The following is a 17,039-nucleotide window of genomic DNA, read 5'->3' as shown; positions in this document are numbered from 1 at the left end:
TCTTCATATGCTTAGTAGTTCTATTTCTACTAGCTAATTAGCGCAATACGTTAGAAATAACGCTTTGTGATGTTGCGTTTTTTTGCGCATGCAATATGTGGATTAACGCATGCAAAATGACTTTTTAATGCAAAAAAGCATGCAATAAGCGTTACTGACCTTTAGTGAATCAGCCCCAAAGTGTTTTGCCTTGTGGAGTCAGTGACCCCCATGTGAAAGCAGAAGATATAGACAAAGATGGCAAATAATTCAAAATAAATAATGAAGACAAATTGCAAAATTGCAAAGTACATTCTCTAACATACTAAAAGTTATCTTAAATGTGAACCACCCCTTTAATGCTACTGTGTGTGGCTAAATCACCCTTGCTCTATGCTATATACTCGAGAGAACTGCTATAGGGGTATTTCATAACTGGAAGGAATGAAATGAGTGCAGTACCTGGCAGAATGGCACTCCCCTATTGGCACATTTGCCCCAACAAACAGCTCCAAACCTTTTTCTACTGATTTATTTTCCATCTGGTGAACAATGAAATGCCCTCGGCATAAGGCAGAACCACCAATGGCAGAGACAGAACCTTGAAATCAGGGTCAATAAAAGAAAGAATGGGAAGGCCATGGTCTGAATTAGAGCCACCATGTACAGCATGCCTTTGCTTATGTCCCCTAGCAGCCTACTTACTAGTTCACTAGAGTAGGATCCTTTGTGATGACGTGAGGCTTTCATTAGCTGAAACTGTATGTTATGGCCTGTACCACACTGGGTTTAAAAGGCTTTAGTTCTTTGTATTGCATCTCTAGCAGAAGAGTGGACAAGGATGCCCATGAAAATTCCCAGATATCTACTGATTTTATGGTATTTTGATTTTACCCGATACAGGACTGCTTCTCTATCCTGCATTATCACTGGAACTAATAATGTACAATATAAGAAGTCTCTAACATTTCACGAACATGTAATATAATAGAAACTATCCGAGAACTGGACTGTACTGCAGGTGGGAATAACACTTTTTTTTTATACAGAGAAAAACAGTTTACCTAGTTTTGGTACGAAAAAGCCTTTGATATGTGTGTCTCTGTATGTCATATGTGGCATAGAGAGAGGGATTATATCTGCATAACGCTGGATTTCATGGATGACTGCATTGGTATAAGGCATCTGTAATACATCTCCCATGGTAGGCTTCCTGGTTCTTCCAATCACTTGGTCAATATCCTCTTGCACCTTTCCTGAAAGCAGGAGAAAATGCGCAGTGTGTCATTTGTCTTAAAGCTTTTAGAATGCTGTAATGTGATCCTCCACCCAATGGGCCCCAGGAATGACCAAGGATTCACAGAACATCATTATAAGAATCCAATTTATCCTTGTCTCAGTATAAATGTGGCATATTTGGCCTACCCTGTGAATAAGTCGGTATAGTTGCAAGAACCAGATCACCATTGTTGTATTTCTACATGACACCTCAACTTGTTAGTAAACTTGGAATGTGCAGTACAGTTTTTAGGGGTCTTTTACAAGTCAGTGTGCAAAGTCCACTGCATGGGGCATTGTGCCAATAGCCGCAGGCCTCTGCTCTCTGTTTACGAGATATAGGGCAGGAGGTAGGACAGGGCTGCGCTTTACATCCGTCACTCAGTGTACCCCTTAGTGCTCTTAATGAAGGTTCCATGTTAAACAAAAAAAAAAAAAAAAAGGTTGTTGTGAGAGCTGTGAAATTGTGGAGTTCTCTCCCTGGTGTGGTTGTTCATTGGATAGCTTTAAGAAGGGGTCAGATGGCTTTTCAGCAAGAAAGAAAATACAGGGTGTCACGATCTGTGAAAATTAGCGTTTAATAAGGGAAGGTATATATATTTTTCACATGAGCTTATGCATCAGGATTCCCCTTGAGAAAGGCTCTCTGCCGAAACGTTGGGGCAATTCTCATTTGTGGCAAGTGTATCCGCTAAACCTGTGTGTCCTTTTTTTGCTTGTGCATTTCTTGTGGTATGTATTACTTTGTTTAATTGGTGTATTTTTTGTTAAATTTGCAAATTAAAATTGTTTTGCTATTAAAACTTCTGTATGCTATATAAAAGATTTTTTTAATACTACCACAGTGCCTACATATTTTTTTGTGTGCAAACCCTGTTCTATTTAAAATTTCAGGTAATATATGATTGACAGCTGGGACTTTTAAATGCTTTTACAAAACATGATTTTGGGTTACATGTTTAATTTGAAAAGGTCCTTTTATTATACAGCTTTTTATGTCTGGGTGACAGGTCCACTTTAAGGACAAGATGAAATGGATCTATGAAAGACTGACAAGCATATAAAATGATAAACATGGATCCTTTATTACAATATGGGAACCTTGGCATACATATGCTTTTCCAAATTCTGCACATATCTCATCAATACAATAACGAGCTTAATACGTTCAACATATGGTAAACCATAGATCCCAAAATGGAAATGGTATATAGAAATGAGAAGATATGCTCATGTCGCTCCCCTCCACAGCCACCAATCGCTCCAGATACTTTAACATCACAGGACCTCTATGGTAACATCCACACAGGTAACAAGTTGAATAAGTAAATCTTTGTAAACTATTTCTGGTTCAATTGTTCCCCCCTATCCTTTACACTACCTTATACTCAACCCCTACCTGATAGAGGGTATGAGTCTTTAAACTCCTCAACTCCCCTTTCCCCAGTTATTTCCTCAAGGACTTTGCATCTCAATATATGTTTTATATGAAACACTGTCCACTTTGTTTAATATGAAAATTAATAAAAATTATTGAAAAGAAAACAGGTGACCAGTAAATGCTACCTGCTGATTGGTTTCTATGTGTTACTGCACCTGGGCTAACTAAGTGTCTATTATTACATAACACCATTATTGTATAAAATATGTTTGGTACCTATTGTTTCTCTCCATACAATGTGTTTGAGTGAAAATGGGTGTGAGCCCCATTTAGCCTCACTTTCTGCCTATGACTGTAATAATGGGTGCCAGTGGTTCTAGAAGGCAAACAACAAAGGCTTTATTAATGAAATCCACACAGGAGTACTTTAGCATTAATTGAGCAGGAAGGGGAACTTATTTCCCTTCTAACCCAAGGATCCCCTTAGCTGTCTAAAGGTGGCCATACACGCACCGATATTATCGTACAAAACCTCGTTTCGTACGATAATCGGTGCGTGTATGGTATGTCGGCAAGTCGACCGATATCGCAGGAAACTGCTGATATCGGCCGACTCGCCGATCGGACCAGTTGGAAAATTTTGATCGGGCGCCATAGAAGGCGCCTGACCAAAATTCTCCCTTCAGATCTGAATCGGCAGAAGGAGGTAGAAATCCTATTGTTTTTACCTCCTTACCTGCCGATTCAGCCCTGAATGGTGTGTGGCAGATCTTACGATGTTTCGTGCGACCGATGGTCGTACGAAACATCGTCAGATCGCCACGTGTATGGCCACCTTAAGATCTAGGGACCGCAGAGAGAAGGAGTAGCCATTTTACCAGTAGCAGTGTAGTTGCTGGTGAATTTGTATTTCGCCATCTTGTCCTCTCCGCCCTAAAGCTTTTCACTGCTAAACCCTTTCTATTAAATCCTTTCCAAATGCTTTAATTTCTTCAATCCACCCCTTGCCCACCCATTCTCTGCCCCTGTGGCATTACAGGCCCTTCCATTACCCACCCCTGTGATGTCATCAAGCAGCACCAACCCCCAGAGGCAGGATAAAGTGGATCATAAAGGTGGCACCAATAGGAGTTACCCTGCCCCTCTCCCTTTTAGTTTCAAAACTACTGACATAGACAAACCAAAATGTTAGTGTGTTTTCAAGACAGTCATACATTTTTAAGCTTAACTGAACTGACCAGGTGGTGACTCACTAAGAGCTAGGTAAGTCCCAGAGGCAGCAGGAGTGGGGTTGGCTGCGGCAGTAACAGTAAAAATATTTCCCCAAATTTTGTAGCCCCTGCACCATCCTGTATTGTTAATTGTCTATGGTAAACACTTGGCTCCAGGCAGAATTACATGCAGCATACAGAATGAACATAAAACATGTCCCGTGACAGACTAATCAGATGAAGCACAATAAACAAGCCGTGTGTCTATTGCAACAGACCTTTGCTCTTCTACCTCTATCCTAGATTTCTACAGGCATGCACTCCACTTAGTCTCATTCCCTGAGTTACTCATGGCACTGCCTAATGCATTTCTGAATTGCTAACTTTGCTAGAAAGCCTATAAGGGGAATAAAGTTTTGTTTACCATAAAAATGTTATTTGCCTTTGTTTATCTATTGTTCTTGTAACTTGTGTTTAGTTATTATGGCTTAGTGGGGGCTGAGTACCTATCATTCCCTGTTTGTAGCTCAGGCTCAGATCAGGGAGATAGTGGATATACATGTAGGGACCCATAGGGTTAACATGCCCCTAAGGCTTTAAACCCTACAATTTCCTAGTTTATGCTGTTACTGACCCATGTATCAGTTTATAGTTTTTCATATGTGTCTTATTGGTTAACAGGGAGACCACTCCCTTGGCACGCTGATATAGTGTTAAGCAGGGGGGTGGGTCTTCCTCTTTGGCTGCATCTGATGAACCAGGTGGAAGTTCCACTGAGCCTGGGATTAACAGGGCCCTAATAAAGCCTTCTACCCTAGAGTCTGCATCTAGCTCTGGTAAAGTCGAGGACAGGGACCCCGTGAATAAGGAGTAGTAAGTATCAGGATAATTTATAAAGAGTACTTTCTAAGAAACTAAAGATTAGTTAGAAAGAACAGTTTCGGCTCCAATCAGGAGAGATTAGCTGGGAGTACTCTTCCCTACAGGCACTGTTGCCTTAGAGCAGGACACAGTTGACGCAGGTGTCAGGTCAGTTTCTATCCCTGATCCATAGTGGGCTGTGAGGGATCCTTGGCTGCTAAGGGACACCCTGAGAATACAGATACTTGGCCAGGCTACCCTCCACAGGGAGGCCGTGCTGGTTGGTGGTCCTTACCTTCCCCACCCTCGGCTGAGGTGGGCTATGCGGGTGGACACCATATTTTTCTAACTTCTGTGCAATTGCCTGATATCTTCTCTGTGTAAGTATTGCTCTAACCCTGTGGATCATTGTCTTGGACAATAAACAAGTTAAGTTCTGATTTACCACAAAGAACCTTTTGCGCCCATTCTTTTGCATGCTTGCACACAGCCTAAGTGAGTTGTAGTTGCAATACACCCCACAAGATATTTCCACTTAGCGAAAGCCCATCTGATGTGTAGAGTCCTATGTACCCCATGCTCTAAAGCCATTCTAGCTGGCGCTGCCTGTTTTTACAGCCAAATAGGGGTTACATACAGTTGTCAGTTTTTTATGGCAAGTGTCATAGATGAGAAGTGACTTTATGAAAAGGGAGAGTTGAGCCAGAAGGTACCATGGGAAGAAGAGCCAGTGGCATAACAACAAATAGCCTGATCACACAAATTCAGCTTTTAGACTTTCTGTGCCAAAAAACTGGCAATTACGTATGCTACCAAGTAGATTCATTTTTTAATATCAACTATTTTCTGTATTGTGTGTATTGTGTGTAATAAGCAGCTGTCTATCTAGCCTTTGCACAGATTTTATGATCATGTGGGACCTGGAAGAATGCAAATACTGGATCTTCCCGTGGGCAAGGCTCGCCATCAGGGATCTGAAATGAGAAGCGCTGCAGGAGAGACGAAAAGAAGAGGAACAGTTCCATCCTGGCCAACTGCTCTCCTAGGCAAACACGGCGACCTGGAAACAACAAATATCTGAAGTTTAAATTAAAAAAAAAACATGCACAAATATTCAGTTGTGCTCTGTGAAGATAAAGGGATAAAGGCTGATGACACTTGGGTCATTTTACTTCTACTGTCAGATGGAAAATATGCCCTTACCACTGATTAAAGGGCATTCATCACCATAATATTGCTTCCTCTACCCCTTCCCCTAATAGAGCCCACACTAACTCACACTAACAGTAGTTAAAGTTCATTTTAAGTTACTTAAAAGCAATATCCTTAGCCCAATATGTAAATACTGCATTATAATCATTCTTACTCAGTGCTGCCAATTGTATGCAGTACTGTAAATCAGAATGCACAGCAAGTCCCTGACCCATACAGAGCCTGATTTATGTCTGATGCTTGAGGGGAGGTGAGATGTAAGTGACTCGTGTTCCACTGCCTTATCTAGCTTTGTATATGTATCACTATTATTACCTGCAGAGAATGCCATGAATGCTTCTCTTTTCACAAACTTGCCGTCCCCATCAAGAAAATGCTCCGGATAAAACTGGAAAGGCTTTTCCCAGACTTTCTCATCTTTAAGCACAGAAGACAGGTTGGTCATAATAACGGTGCCCTGTAAAGATCAAGTTGTTTTGATTTTAATTAATTTTTGGTAGCGAAGAAGCAAATCGGATTAAATTTATCAGATACAACCAAGGCCTGAATTGGTGCCAGTGTGTACAGCATGCATTAACTTATATCCCCTAGAAGCCTACAGTACTTACTGTATGCATTTATTCATAGCATTACCTGAAACTGTATGTTATGGCCTGTACCAAGCTGGGTTTGAAAGGCTTTGTTTCTTTGTATTGCATCTCTAACAGAAGAGTGGGCAAGCATGCAAATAAAAAATCCCAAAGTATCCTGAAACGTGAACTACTGTAAAGATTGATATAAAATAATAAAAAATTTAATGAAAAAAAAAAAAAAAAATCCCAAAGTATCTTCCTACAGACTTGATAAGAAATCTCTAATATTTCAGGAACAGATTATCAAATGTAGAATTATTTGTTTCTCTTTTGAGGAGCTATTACAACTGATGATAACAAAATACAAGAGCAATGAGATAATACTGTGTAGCTTTTGCTGGAATGTACTGCAGGTGGGAAAACAAGACATGGCTTCAAACAGAAAATAAATGATCACAGTTTAGGAAACTTTAATAACATTTTTACATTACTTACCTTTGGGATGAAAAAGCTTTTGATATGTGTGTCTCTGTATGCCATATGTGGCATAGAGAGAGGGATTATATCTCCATAACGCTGGATTTCATGGATGACTGCATTGGTATAAGGCATCTGTAATACATCTCCCATGGTAGGCTTCCTGGTTCTTCCAATCACTCGGTCAATTTCTTCACGCACCTTTCCTGAAAGCAGGAGAAAATGCCCAGTGTGTCATTGATCTTAAAGCTTTTAGGATGCTGCACCCAACAGAAAAGTTGCCCAATTCATCCCTCCAAGCCAGTGGGTCCCAGGAATGCCCAGAGACTCCATACCCTACTTGGGGCCATCCTAATTAGCTCACAATTTGGCCCTTGATCAGTAAGAATTTGATGTATTGGCCCACCCTGTTAATAAGTCAGACAGTATAGCTACAAGAAACAGATCATTATTCTTGTTTTTATAAAAAAATATGTCAACTTGTTTCTAAATCTGGAATATGCTGTGCAGTTTTGGCCTCTTGTGCTCAAACGGGATATTAGAGAGAGTTCAAAGAAGGGCAACTAAGATGGTTAAGGGCATGGAAAGTCTCAGTTATGAAGTACTGCATTACTGGCCAAGTTGGGAATGTTTAAACTAGAAAATAGGCCCTTAGGGGGATATAATAATTATGCATAAATACATAAGGGGACCATATAAAACTCTCTAATGCTTTATTTACTAGTAGTAGACTGAGATTAGAAAAAATGAGGATCCAACTTAATATTCAAAAAAGTTTTTTTATTGTGAGAGCTGCAAAGCTGTGGAATTACCTTCCTGGATCAGTTCGACTGGCAGAAACATTTGATAGCTTTAAGAAGGGTTTGGATGGCTTTTAGTGAGTGACAAAAGGCTTCATATGGATTTTTTTTTCCTTTCTCTGGATCAGTTACATAATGCAAGATGCAAAGTTTTGACTTTCATTACTATGTTTATTGTGTTTCTTAATTGGGGGATGTTAAGACCTTATGCTCAGCTCCTTGTTGCACTCCTAAGCAAATCATTACCAATATGTCAAATAAGGTTGTCCACAAATTATAATGCTCTGTACAAATAAGTCGTCCTCACAGTGGGTCAGACCAACCACAAAAGATCATGGGTTATACAAGACATCTTATCTTGCAAGGAAGTGGAGCTTCCACTAAGTGTGAATGTATGAAGCCCAATGAGATGGAATTCTCTGGTACATCTTATATGTTAAATTACCCTTTGTGATCTTACAAATTTGGATCCTCACAATGAAGAAGGGAAAAAATCTTGCATTTTTAAAGGCCTTTATGGCTTGTCCGGCTGCATATCTAACATCTCCTATTCTCAGCAAAGGGTAAGTAAAAATGTCTACAAATAAAATATAGTTGAGAGTTACAGTTAACATATATCTAATAATATCTTTTTATGACACGACAGACGTACTTTGCACATCTGGGTACAGCAACATAAACAGCAGGCCCCATCTCAGGGTTGTGGTTGTAGTTTCTGTGCCAGCTACAAATAACTCTGCTATAGTTAACAGAAGATTCTGATCATTAAAATTACTGTCTTTAACTCCTTTTGCCTAAAAGAAAAAAGAGGAAATTAAAGGGATTCTGTCATGATTTTTTTTATGTTGTAGTTTTTATTACTAAATTACACTGTGTACATTGCAAATAATTATCAGTTCAACTTGCAGTGCAGCAGCAAGGGCCTCACAAGGCCTATAGTCAGCCTACGTATAAGCCAAAAGCCCCAAATCTTAACTACATTATTCAGACTTTCCTTAAATGCTTTAGTTTTCTTTTAGCTGTGTTAATGTCCAAAACCTGTCCTTCTGATAGCATGGATAAGTTTCTCTGTCAGCTGGCACTGTGTTTCCTTTTGTTACACTTGTATATTACAATGTATTTTCCACATCTACTATTTTAGTAAATCCTACCTCTAGGTAGTGTGCTAACTCAAGTTTTAGTTGTTCTTCTTCTCTTGTAAACTTACCTTTTCCATCTCAAGCATGAAGGCATCAATAAAATCCCTTGTGTGCCCAGAATCCCATGTTTGCTTATGCTCATTGATAATTTCTTGTAGATATTGAAGCATACGTAACCGAGGTTGGAAAAACAGCCTGGCTAGGCCCGGAAATTTAGATGACCATGGAAGTGAACTTACAATCTAGATGCACAAAATAAAAGCAATATAGTGTCCAGCGTAATACTGTAAATATACAAGCTTTAGCAAATTCTAACTTGTTTAAAGGAAGATTTGAGAATTTCACATTTCTATGAAAGAATAATCATTATCAACATCATCATCAGAATAATCATGTTTTTCATCAGTCGCCCATGAAATAAGCTAAGTTAATGTTAGGCCATTTAGTTCTCACAGGATTATAAATAAAGACAATGTTACTGCTTAAATAGTTTGGGAAACCCTATAATAATTGTAGGTTACTGCATGATGTAAACAAATGGAAGCAAGTTACAGTATGTGTTGCACCTCTTGTACAAAGGAGAAGTAATAAGCTTTTTATTTTTTTTACGCTGTAAATCTGCGAGGTAAATATCCATACTCATTATATGTTAAGTTGCTCTTCTGTAGACTTTCTCTGTTCTCTCTGTTCCCTTTCCCTTTAATATAACAGAGAGCATGCCACTGGGGTCTTATCAGTGCTTTGTTATGGTGAAAAATTACCTTTTCCTGCAGTTGATTGATACCCCTTTTAATATAAGACAGTACTTTCTGATTATTTGCTACAGCTACATTTATTATCCACAAATACCCCTATGAAATCATTCTCCATCAAGGATTTTCCTTATGCAATCCTACTGAGGAAAAGATTACTTGGGCCCACCTTGCTTGAAGGTTGCTAGAGAGAGACATGGGGTTTGGGGTTTTAGACATTCTTAATATGGATGAATGTCTGACACAGCAATGCATTTATAAAGGGTATATCTGTAATGTGTTATTGGCTAAGGGGGTCCTATCAGAGTAATATCTCAAAGAGGTGTTTAACCCTTTCCCTACCAATGAAGTAGCTCCTACGTGCTGGCATAAAAAGTCGTTAGGCGCCAAGCACGTAGGAGCTACGTTTTCTTTATCTTCTGCTCGTTCTCCGCCGCTTAATGTGTTTGAATTAGGTAAAGGTAAGCCATGAAATTAGTGTGCACAAGATATATTTTGGGTACTTGGGTATGTTTTGGTACTTTGGAGTTTTACCCTGGTACCTAATGATACGTGGGAGATAAAATGCTGCAAACTGGAAGCTTTGAGGAGATTTTTGGAAATGTTATTAAAATTGCCAACTTTAGGAAAGCTTTGCGGCTTGCTACTTTGGAGTAGAAAGACAGGGAAATGTGTACTTTCCAAAAATATATGACTTTCTGTGGTGAGTGTACTTTTTTACTAGCTTTATCTCACATAAAATTATGTAAATGTGTTGATTTTGCAGACGCTATGAAGATAGATTATATGGGGGCATGTTCACATTGGGGCCCCTACATGCCACATATTTAGGTAAACCTATACATATTGGGCATCAAACTGTTCAGTGGAACCCTGGTGTTCATATTCAGGGTGTTTTATCTTGGTACCTAATGATACCTGGGAGAGAAGATTCTGCAAACTGGAATCTTTGAGAGGATTTTTGGAAATGTTACCAAAATTGCCAACTTTAGGAAAGCTAAGGTACTTTGGAGTAGAAAGACATGGGTACCCATTTTAGATTTGGGGGAATGTGTACTTTCCAAAAATATATGACTTTCTGGGGTGAGTGTACTTTTTCTAGCTTTATCCCACTCAAAATGATGTAAATGTGAAACTGTTCAGTGGACCCCTGGAGTTAATATTTAGGGTGTTTTATTTGGTTACTTTATGACCTGTAGGAGATAAGATACTATAGACTGGAAGCTTTGAAGTGATTTTTTAAAAAAAGTCACAAATTTTGATAAAAAAACAATAAATTTAGGAAAGCATTGCAACTTGATAGTTTGGAGTAGACAGACAGTTATGCCTATTCTGGATTCCACAGAATCTGTTCTTTCTAAAAATGTACAATTTTCTGGGCTAAACCTTCTGTTAGTGGAATTTTTGGCCTTGAAATCTAAAGTATGCAGTTTTCTGGAGCAGTGCTTTGGGAATTTGGTAGTGTACTGCTGGGAGTTTTTGACCTATACACGTGAAAAATCTCCATAAAACTATATATATTTGCTATTGGCACTTTCAGGAGACATGGGACTTTCCAAGTCAGTTGTATTTTCATGCATAAAATATTTTTGGTTTCTGGTGTATGTGTTTATATTATGGATAATATTATTTAATTTTTTAGACATATATCTTGTTACAGAATTGGAATTACACAAAAATTCTACCATATTTTGAAAGCTTCGATTGTCCTGAAAAAAAAAAAGATATATTGTTTTCCTGGGTAAACTAAAAGCCCCCCGAGGAAAGACCCCTGAAGTGCAAAATGTTTAAAAACTGTCTGGCAGTGAAAGGGTTAAACCTAGAAAATTAAAAGACCACTGCAGTAAATTTATAAGCAGTCTGCAATGTTTGCATTTAAAAAGTAGGTAACTTCTACTACTTATGTCAAATAATTGTGGGTTGAAATAATAATCCCTGGTGCACAGTGAATTTCGATTCCGATTTGTTGTATGCCAGGCCTCCTTCCGTCTTGAATACATGACAGGAAGTAGGAACAGCAAGAAAAATAGATTTCTAAAATGTAAATCAGCCTTAACATATGTCATTGAAAACATTTTTATTGTCTTTCATTACCTGGGGCACTGGCCTAGATTCTGCTTTTATACCTTCTTCAATTAGACATAGCAGCTTCTGGAACTTGTGATCATCATATTCAAAGCGTTCCCCAAATATGATAGAGCAGATAACGTTACTGACTGCTGTGTTTATTAAAACATGGGGGTCAAAGGGACGGCCTGCAAAAATACAGCAAAAGCATTAGAAAACATCACACGTGTATATAGGTAATATAACTGATGTAAGTGTGCAGCTTATGAACATAATAACTAAATATTAACTACCTGTATCATGTAGGTGTATTGACTAATTATAAAGACTGTAATGAGAGTGAAATATTAACCATGAAGTTTATTAACAAAGGTTTTGTGGCAGAGCTTTGACTTAGTCTTATAAGGAATTACTCACCATTTCACCAAAAAAGTCGTGGTCATGTCAAATAAGTCATGGTCGCATCAAATACATTGTGGTTGTGTCAAAAAAGTAATTAAAAAGTTCCATGCATTAAAAAGTCTTGCAGTAGCTGCGTTTAGTGAATTTTTTGCCATTTAGCAAATTTTTCAGCAGTTTGGCTCATCACCAGTGGCCGATTTTCTAATTTCAAATATGTGAAAAATAACTTGTGCACTTGTGTTTTCTGACCTTGTTCAGACTGGAAGGCATCACACAGGTACCCAGCTTCTTCTCCCACTCTCTCCTCCAGGGATTTTTTTCCCATCCCAAAATCCTTCAATGTAGACAAGGTGAATCTTCTTAGGTCCTTCCAAGATTGGCCGTAATTTGCCAACAGCACACCTGGTTAAGAGACAAAAGAAATACTTTAATTTGGGGGCTGTTTAATTGGACACTGGCATTACATAATTACTTGTTGTGTTATTTTCTACACCCGTCCAGGGGCCCCCGCCAGTTGCCTGCTCTCCCCCCTGCCCGCCCCTTTCCCCCCACGCACACCTTAGACTTATTTTGCTTACAGGGCCCACCCAGACCCCCTAATTTAAGTGAAGAGCAAGAAGCTAAGCTCCTGTTCCAAATAGAACAGTTTAGGAAAGTAATAATAATAATGGGGATTTAAATGACCCTGATATTAACTAGAGCAACAGTACTGCCAGGACAGTAAATGGGGACAAGTTTATAAAATTATTACATGGCATCTTTGTCACAGGAGCCAACTAGAAATCATGATGTACTGGATCTAGTGATCTCTAACGGCCCAGAACACATAGCAAACGTGCAAGTGTTGAACCCCTGGGTAATAATGACCATAATGTTATCTCCTTTAATGTCTGATGTAAAAAACAAATATACATTGGGGCAACAAAGACCCTGAATTTCAGAAAAGCAAATTTTAACTCCATAAGGGCAGTGTTTCAGAGCATAGTTTTCTGATAAATACACAGAACAGAGATGGTTGTCATTTAAAATTGTATTAAATTGTTACTGTTCTCAAATAATTCCCTTTAGAAGTAAATATAGAAGTGTTAAAAATCACTTTATGTGGCTAAATTCTGAACTAAAGACATTAATGGGAAAGAAGTGCATTTAAAAACTACAAGTCAGAGGGGAAGCTGCATTTATTGATAATAAACACTATAAGAAATGTTGTAAAACAGCAACCAGAAAGGCATCAATAGAAAATGAGGAGCGCATTGCAGCAGAGTCTAAGGCTAACCCCAGATAGATTTTTAAGCATATTAATTGTAAAAAAAATGCAGGTTGAGAGTGTGGCTTCTTTAAAATATGGTAACAATATGGTTACAACCAAACGCCTAAATCAGTTTTTTTTTTCATTGTGTACAACGGAGGAGTTAGAGTTCAAAGACCAGATAGCTGCACTGTTGGCTTAGCTCAATCAGTGGTTGACATAGGACATGGTACAGTACATAAAGGTTTACCCAAAATGAATGTGAACAAGACAACCGGGGTCCATGCACAATAAAAGTCATAAAACATCTGTCAGAAAAGTAGGGGTGTGCTGTATGTTTCCCTTAGTAAAGCCACAGCTTAGAGGAAGGAAGGCCATGGGGTTGGGGCCCACCATAATACTCCCTGTTATCCTGAGAGGTCAGTCTGATCTTGGAAACTGCTCTAATCTATTCATATATTTATTCGGATGCACTTTAATAAGAACCATCAATTATTTATACTGATTAATTTCAGTTTATGTTAATGACCAAAGGATAATACTGGGTTTTTAAAGTTTAATAGTTTTTAGTAGAAGCCATATGTTGCTCCACATTTGAGAAATGCCCCTCATCTGGAAACTCCAGTCATATTATCCTGAATGGTTGGGACATGGGGTTTTCCAAAAAAGGGGTCTTTGCATAATTTAAATCACCATGCATTAAGTCTGCTAAAAATCATGTATACATTAATAAGCTCAATAGGAAGGTTTTGTCACCAACATGGATTCATGCATCTTAGTTACCATCAAATACAAGCTACTGTTTTATTATTACAAATAAAAGGAAATCATTTTGAATTATTTGCTAAAAATAGACTCTATGGGCTTCCCTATCTCCCTTCTGGAGCTTTATGGATAAAGGGTTTACTGATTTCCATACCTGTACCTGTAATTTATGAAAATTTTTTGCTCATAGTGAGCAATTTCTTTGTACATAAACCACCATATTTGTGTCCTGTATTTATTGTACCCAGCACAAAACTCTTATTTACATGGAGGTATAAACTCTTGCTACCTTTGTTGTTTCCGACAAACCCAAGGATTTCATACAAGTTGAATGGGGGACGATCTGCTGTGTCCTCTGACTTCTGTATCAAAGCCTCCTTTATTACTTCAAATCCATTGAGCACCACCATGGATTTCCAAAAGACCTGCAGGCTCATCACATCCCCATACTGTTTAGAGAGCTGTAACAAGGAGAGCATAAGAGAAATGTATAGAAGCATACTTATGGTTTATGTTTATACAATAGCTATAGCTAGTAGAAAATAACACGTTATAAATAAGCCCAGCAATGGTTCAGTTACCCAAATTAGCTAGTGCTAGAACTTGAACACATGCATATTGCCTAGAACAGTGCTGTCCAACTTCTGTTGTACCGAGGGCCGGAATTTTTCCGACCTACGTAGTGGAGGGCCGATAATGGAAGCCAGTTTTGACCACTCCCCTTTTTGAAACCGCACCCACTTGAAACCACACCCACCCACAGCGTGTGCCATTCTTTCACTGTGTGTGCCATTCTTGGCTGGTTTGTGCCAAACTTGGCCTGTGTGTGCCATACTCTGCCTGCCCTACTCTGCCTGTGTGTGCCATACTCTGCCTTCCCTACCCTGCCTGTGTGTGCCATACTCTGCTTGCCCTATGCTGCCTGTGTGTATGGCACACACAGGCAGCCTACAGTGACATAATGCTGGCACTGCTCCTACAGTCTGCACAATAACTATATATTAAAAAACTTTTTAATTGCAGTACCACCTCAGTATATGTTCTTTTTGTAGTATGCAGGGATTATTTGTGGGTTTCTACTGCTCCTGAGGTGTGAATAGGGGAACAATGGGGGTGATTACAGCCTGAGCCTGAGGTGTGAACACTGCAGGGGGTGAACAATGCAGAGATTAAAAGGTGTGAACAGTACAGGGGATTACATATTTAAACAATACAGCCTGATTACAGCCTGAATCTGAGGTGAGAACCATGCAGGGGGGGCAGTTAATCACAGAGTACTGATACCATTTAAAGCTTACACAAGAGTAAGCCATCAAAGCAGCCAGACAGGTGGGGGGCCACACAGAGGGGGGTCGCGGGCCGCATGCGGCCCGCGGGCCGCCAGTTGGACAGCACTGGCCTAGAATATAAAAAGTGAGCAACTATTTTTTGTGTATGTTTTTGCACTATTCATGCTGTGACGATTCAGACTTCTTTATTATTTTAGTTTCAGTATATATTGATTGTACAGTGATAAATCTATATTGAAAGCCAGGGAAGGCAAAGTTGGTTGTCTGTTATTCAGCTATGTATTCTGAATGGTGGATTTTCTTTCAATAGGGTTTATGATGGGAGCCCTGTATATAGCATCAGGTCAACGACCAATCCTAAAATTAACCCGATAATGTATACTGACTTAGCCCCAACTAATAAATAAACAAGCAAATCAATTATGGGCTGTACACTTCCCAGCAGGGGTGTTTCTAGGCCCCTGGCCACCCATAAGGCAGCTTTTCCTATCCTAATTTGTGGTGGGTCAAGGGGGAAGTGCATCACTCTCTGCAATAGAAGAGCTGTTATAAAGGACAGAATTTGGGCTCTTAGGGCTCTGACACATGGGGAGATTAGTCGCCCGCGACAAAACTCCCTGTTCGCGGGCGACTAATCTCCCCGAGTTGTCATGACCCGCCATCCCACCGGTGAACATGTAAGTCGCCGGCGGGATGGCACACGCGGCGGCGCGATTTCCCGAAATTGCGCCGCCGCGTCTGCCATCCCGCCGGCAACTTACATGTTCGCCGTTGGGATGGCAGGGGGAAGGCAACTTGGGGAGATTAGTCGCCCGCGAACAGGGAGATTTGCCGCGGGCGACTAATCTCCCCGTGTGCCAGAGCCCTAATGTCACCTGAGTCCTGAAGCTTTGGGATTGTCAATTCATAGTTTAAAAGCAAAAATCTCCAGTCTGTGACACACAGTAAACATACTGATTAAAACCATCCACTTGGCAAAAGCACTGTAAGGGTCACACTTATCTGTTTAAAGCCGTTGTTTAGGTCTCTAAAGTCCATCTGCAGCAGATTGCACACAAAGGGCCAGGAGGGAGGGCTGGGAGGGAAGTCTGTGCAGGGTTTCCTGCGCTTCATGAAGTCCAACAGCAGAAACAGAAGGGTGAAGATGATGCCCAGTGTGAAGACATTACACCCGAAGGTAAATGGGCAGAGCTGGGATAGAAGGCTCATGGTGTCTGTTCTGCAGAACTAGTGTTGTGCTTGGTGTGATCCTCCTTCACTTCACTCAATATACTGTGTATCTTCTTCTTATTACCATTCTTCTCATATGCTATACAGATATATATATATATATATATATTCCCTACCTTGATACTATACTTTGCCAGCCCTGAATATTTACTGCTACATCCCTGCCAGTAATTACACCCTGTGCTGCTAAACTAGTCCGAAGGTCTTCTCTTGCACAGGAAGGACTGGGGCTCACACAGCTCACACTTAGCTCCCTGCTAGTACAATCCAATCAGTATCTGCTTCCTTGTTTAGCCTGCCGGTCAAAGTGAAACCTTAATTCCAGCTCTGTACAGATACACTTCCTGAATACTTGCCAAGCCCAATTCACATTTA

At 39.7% G+C, this 17,039-nt stretch overlaps 1 protein-coding gene across 2 annotated transcripts; it reads right to left on the bottom strand.

The window, feature by feature from the left end:
- Positions 1–846: 846 nt before the first annotated feature.
- On the bottom strand, positions 847–17,039 carry LOC101731511 (cytochrome P450 2D6). Of its 2 annotated transcripts, XM_004913762.4 has the most exons (9): positions 16,437–17,034; positions 14,435–14,606; positions 12,381–12,533; positions 11,757–11,917; positions 8,979–9,152; positions 8,424–8,565; positions 6,990–7,177; positions 6,238–6,379; positions 5,266–5,770 (listed from the first exon to the last, which is right to left on the bottom strand). In XM_004913762.4, exons 1-9 carry the CDS (start codon positions 16,641–16,643, stop codon positions 5,592–5,594), a joined length of 1,518 nt encoding a protein of 505 aa, XP_004913819.2. In that variant the 5' UTR covers positions 16,644–17,034; the 3' UTR covers positions 5,266–5,591. The 2 variants fall into 2 exon arrangements, with proteins under 2 accessions (XP_031756935.1, XP_004913819.2); XM_031901075.1 differs by lacking the exons at positions 5,266–5,770; positions 6,238–6,379; positions 6,990–7,177 and adding an exon at positions 847–1,235 and having other exon boundaries at positions 16,437–17,039.

The sequence above is a fragment of the Xenopus tropicalis genome, chromosome 4, assembly GCF_000004195.4.
Source record: "Xenopus tropicalis strain Nigerian chromosome 4, UCB_Xtro_10.0, whole genome shotgun sequence".
Lineage (NCBI taxonomy): Eukaryota > Metazoa > Chordata > Amphibia > Anura > Pipidae > Xenopus > Xenopus tropicalis.
Note: the sequence above shows the minus strand (reverse complement) of the source record. Positions and strands in the feature narration are given on the sequence as shown.

Bases quoted from the DNA above. Each gene is read 5' to 3' on its own strand.
- LOC101731511 (XM_004913762.4), bottom strand. From the start codon at position 16,643: ATGAGCCTTCTATCCCAGCTCTGCCCATTTACCTTCGGGTGTAATGTC. The intron at 14,607-16,436 runs ATAAGTGTGACC...TCCTTGTTACAG, and splicing joins TAAACAACGGCTTTAAACAG to CTCTCTAAACAGTATGGGGA. The intron at 5,771-6,237 runs GTAATAATAGTG...TGTTGTTTCCAG, and splicing joins ATTCATGGCATTCTCTGCAG to GTCGCCGTGTTTGCCTAGGA.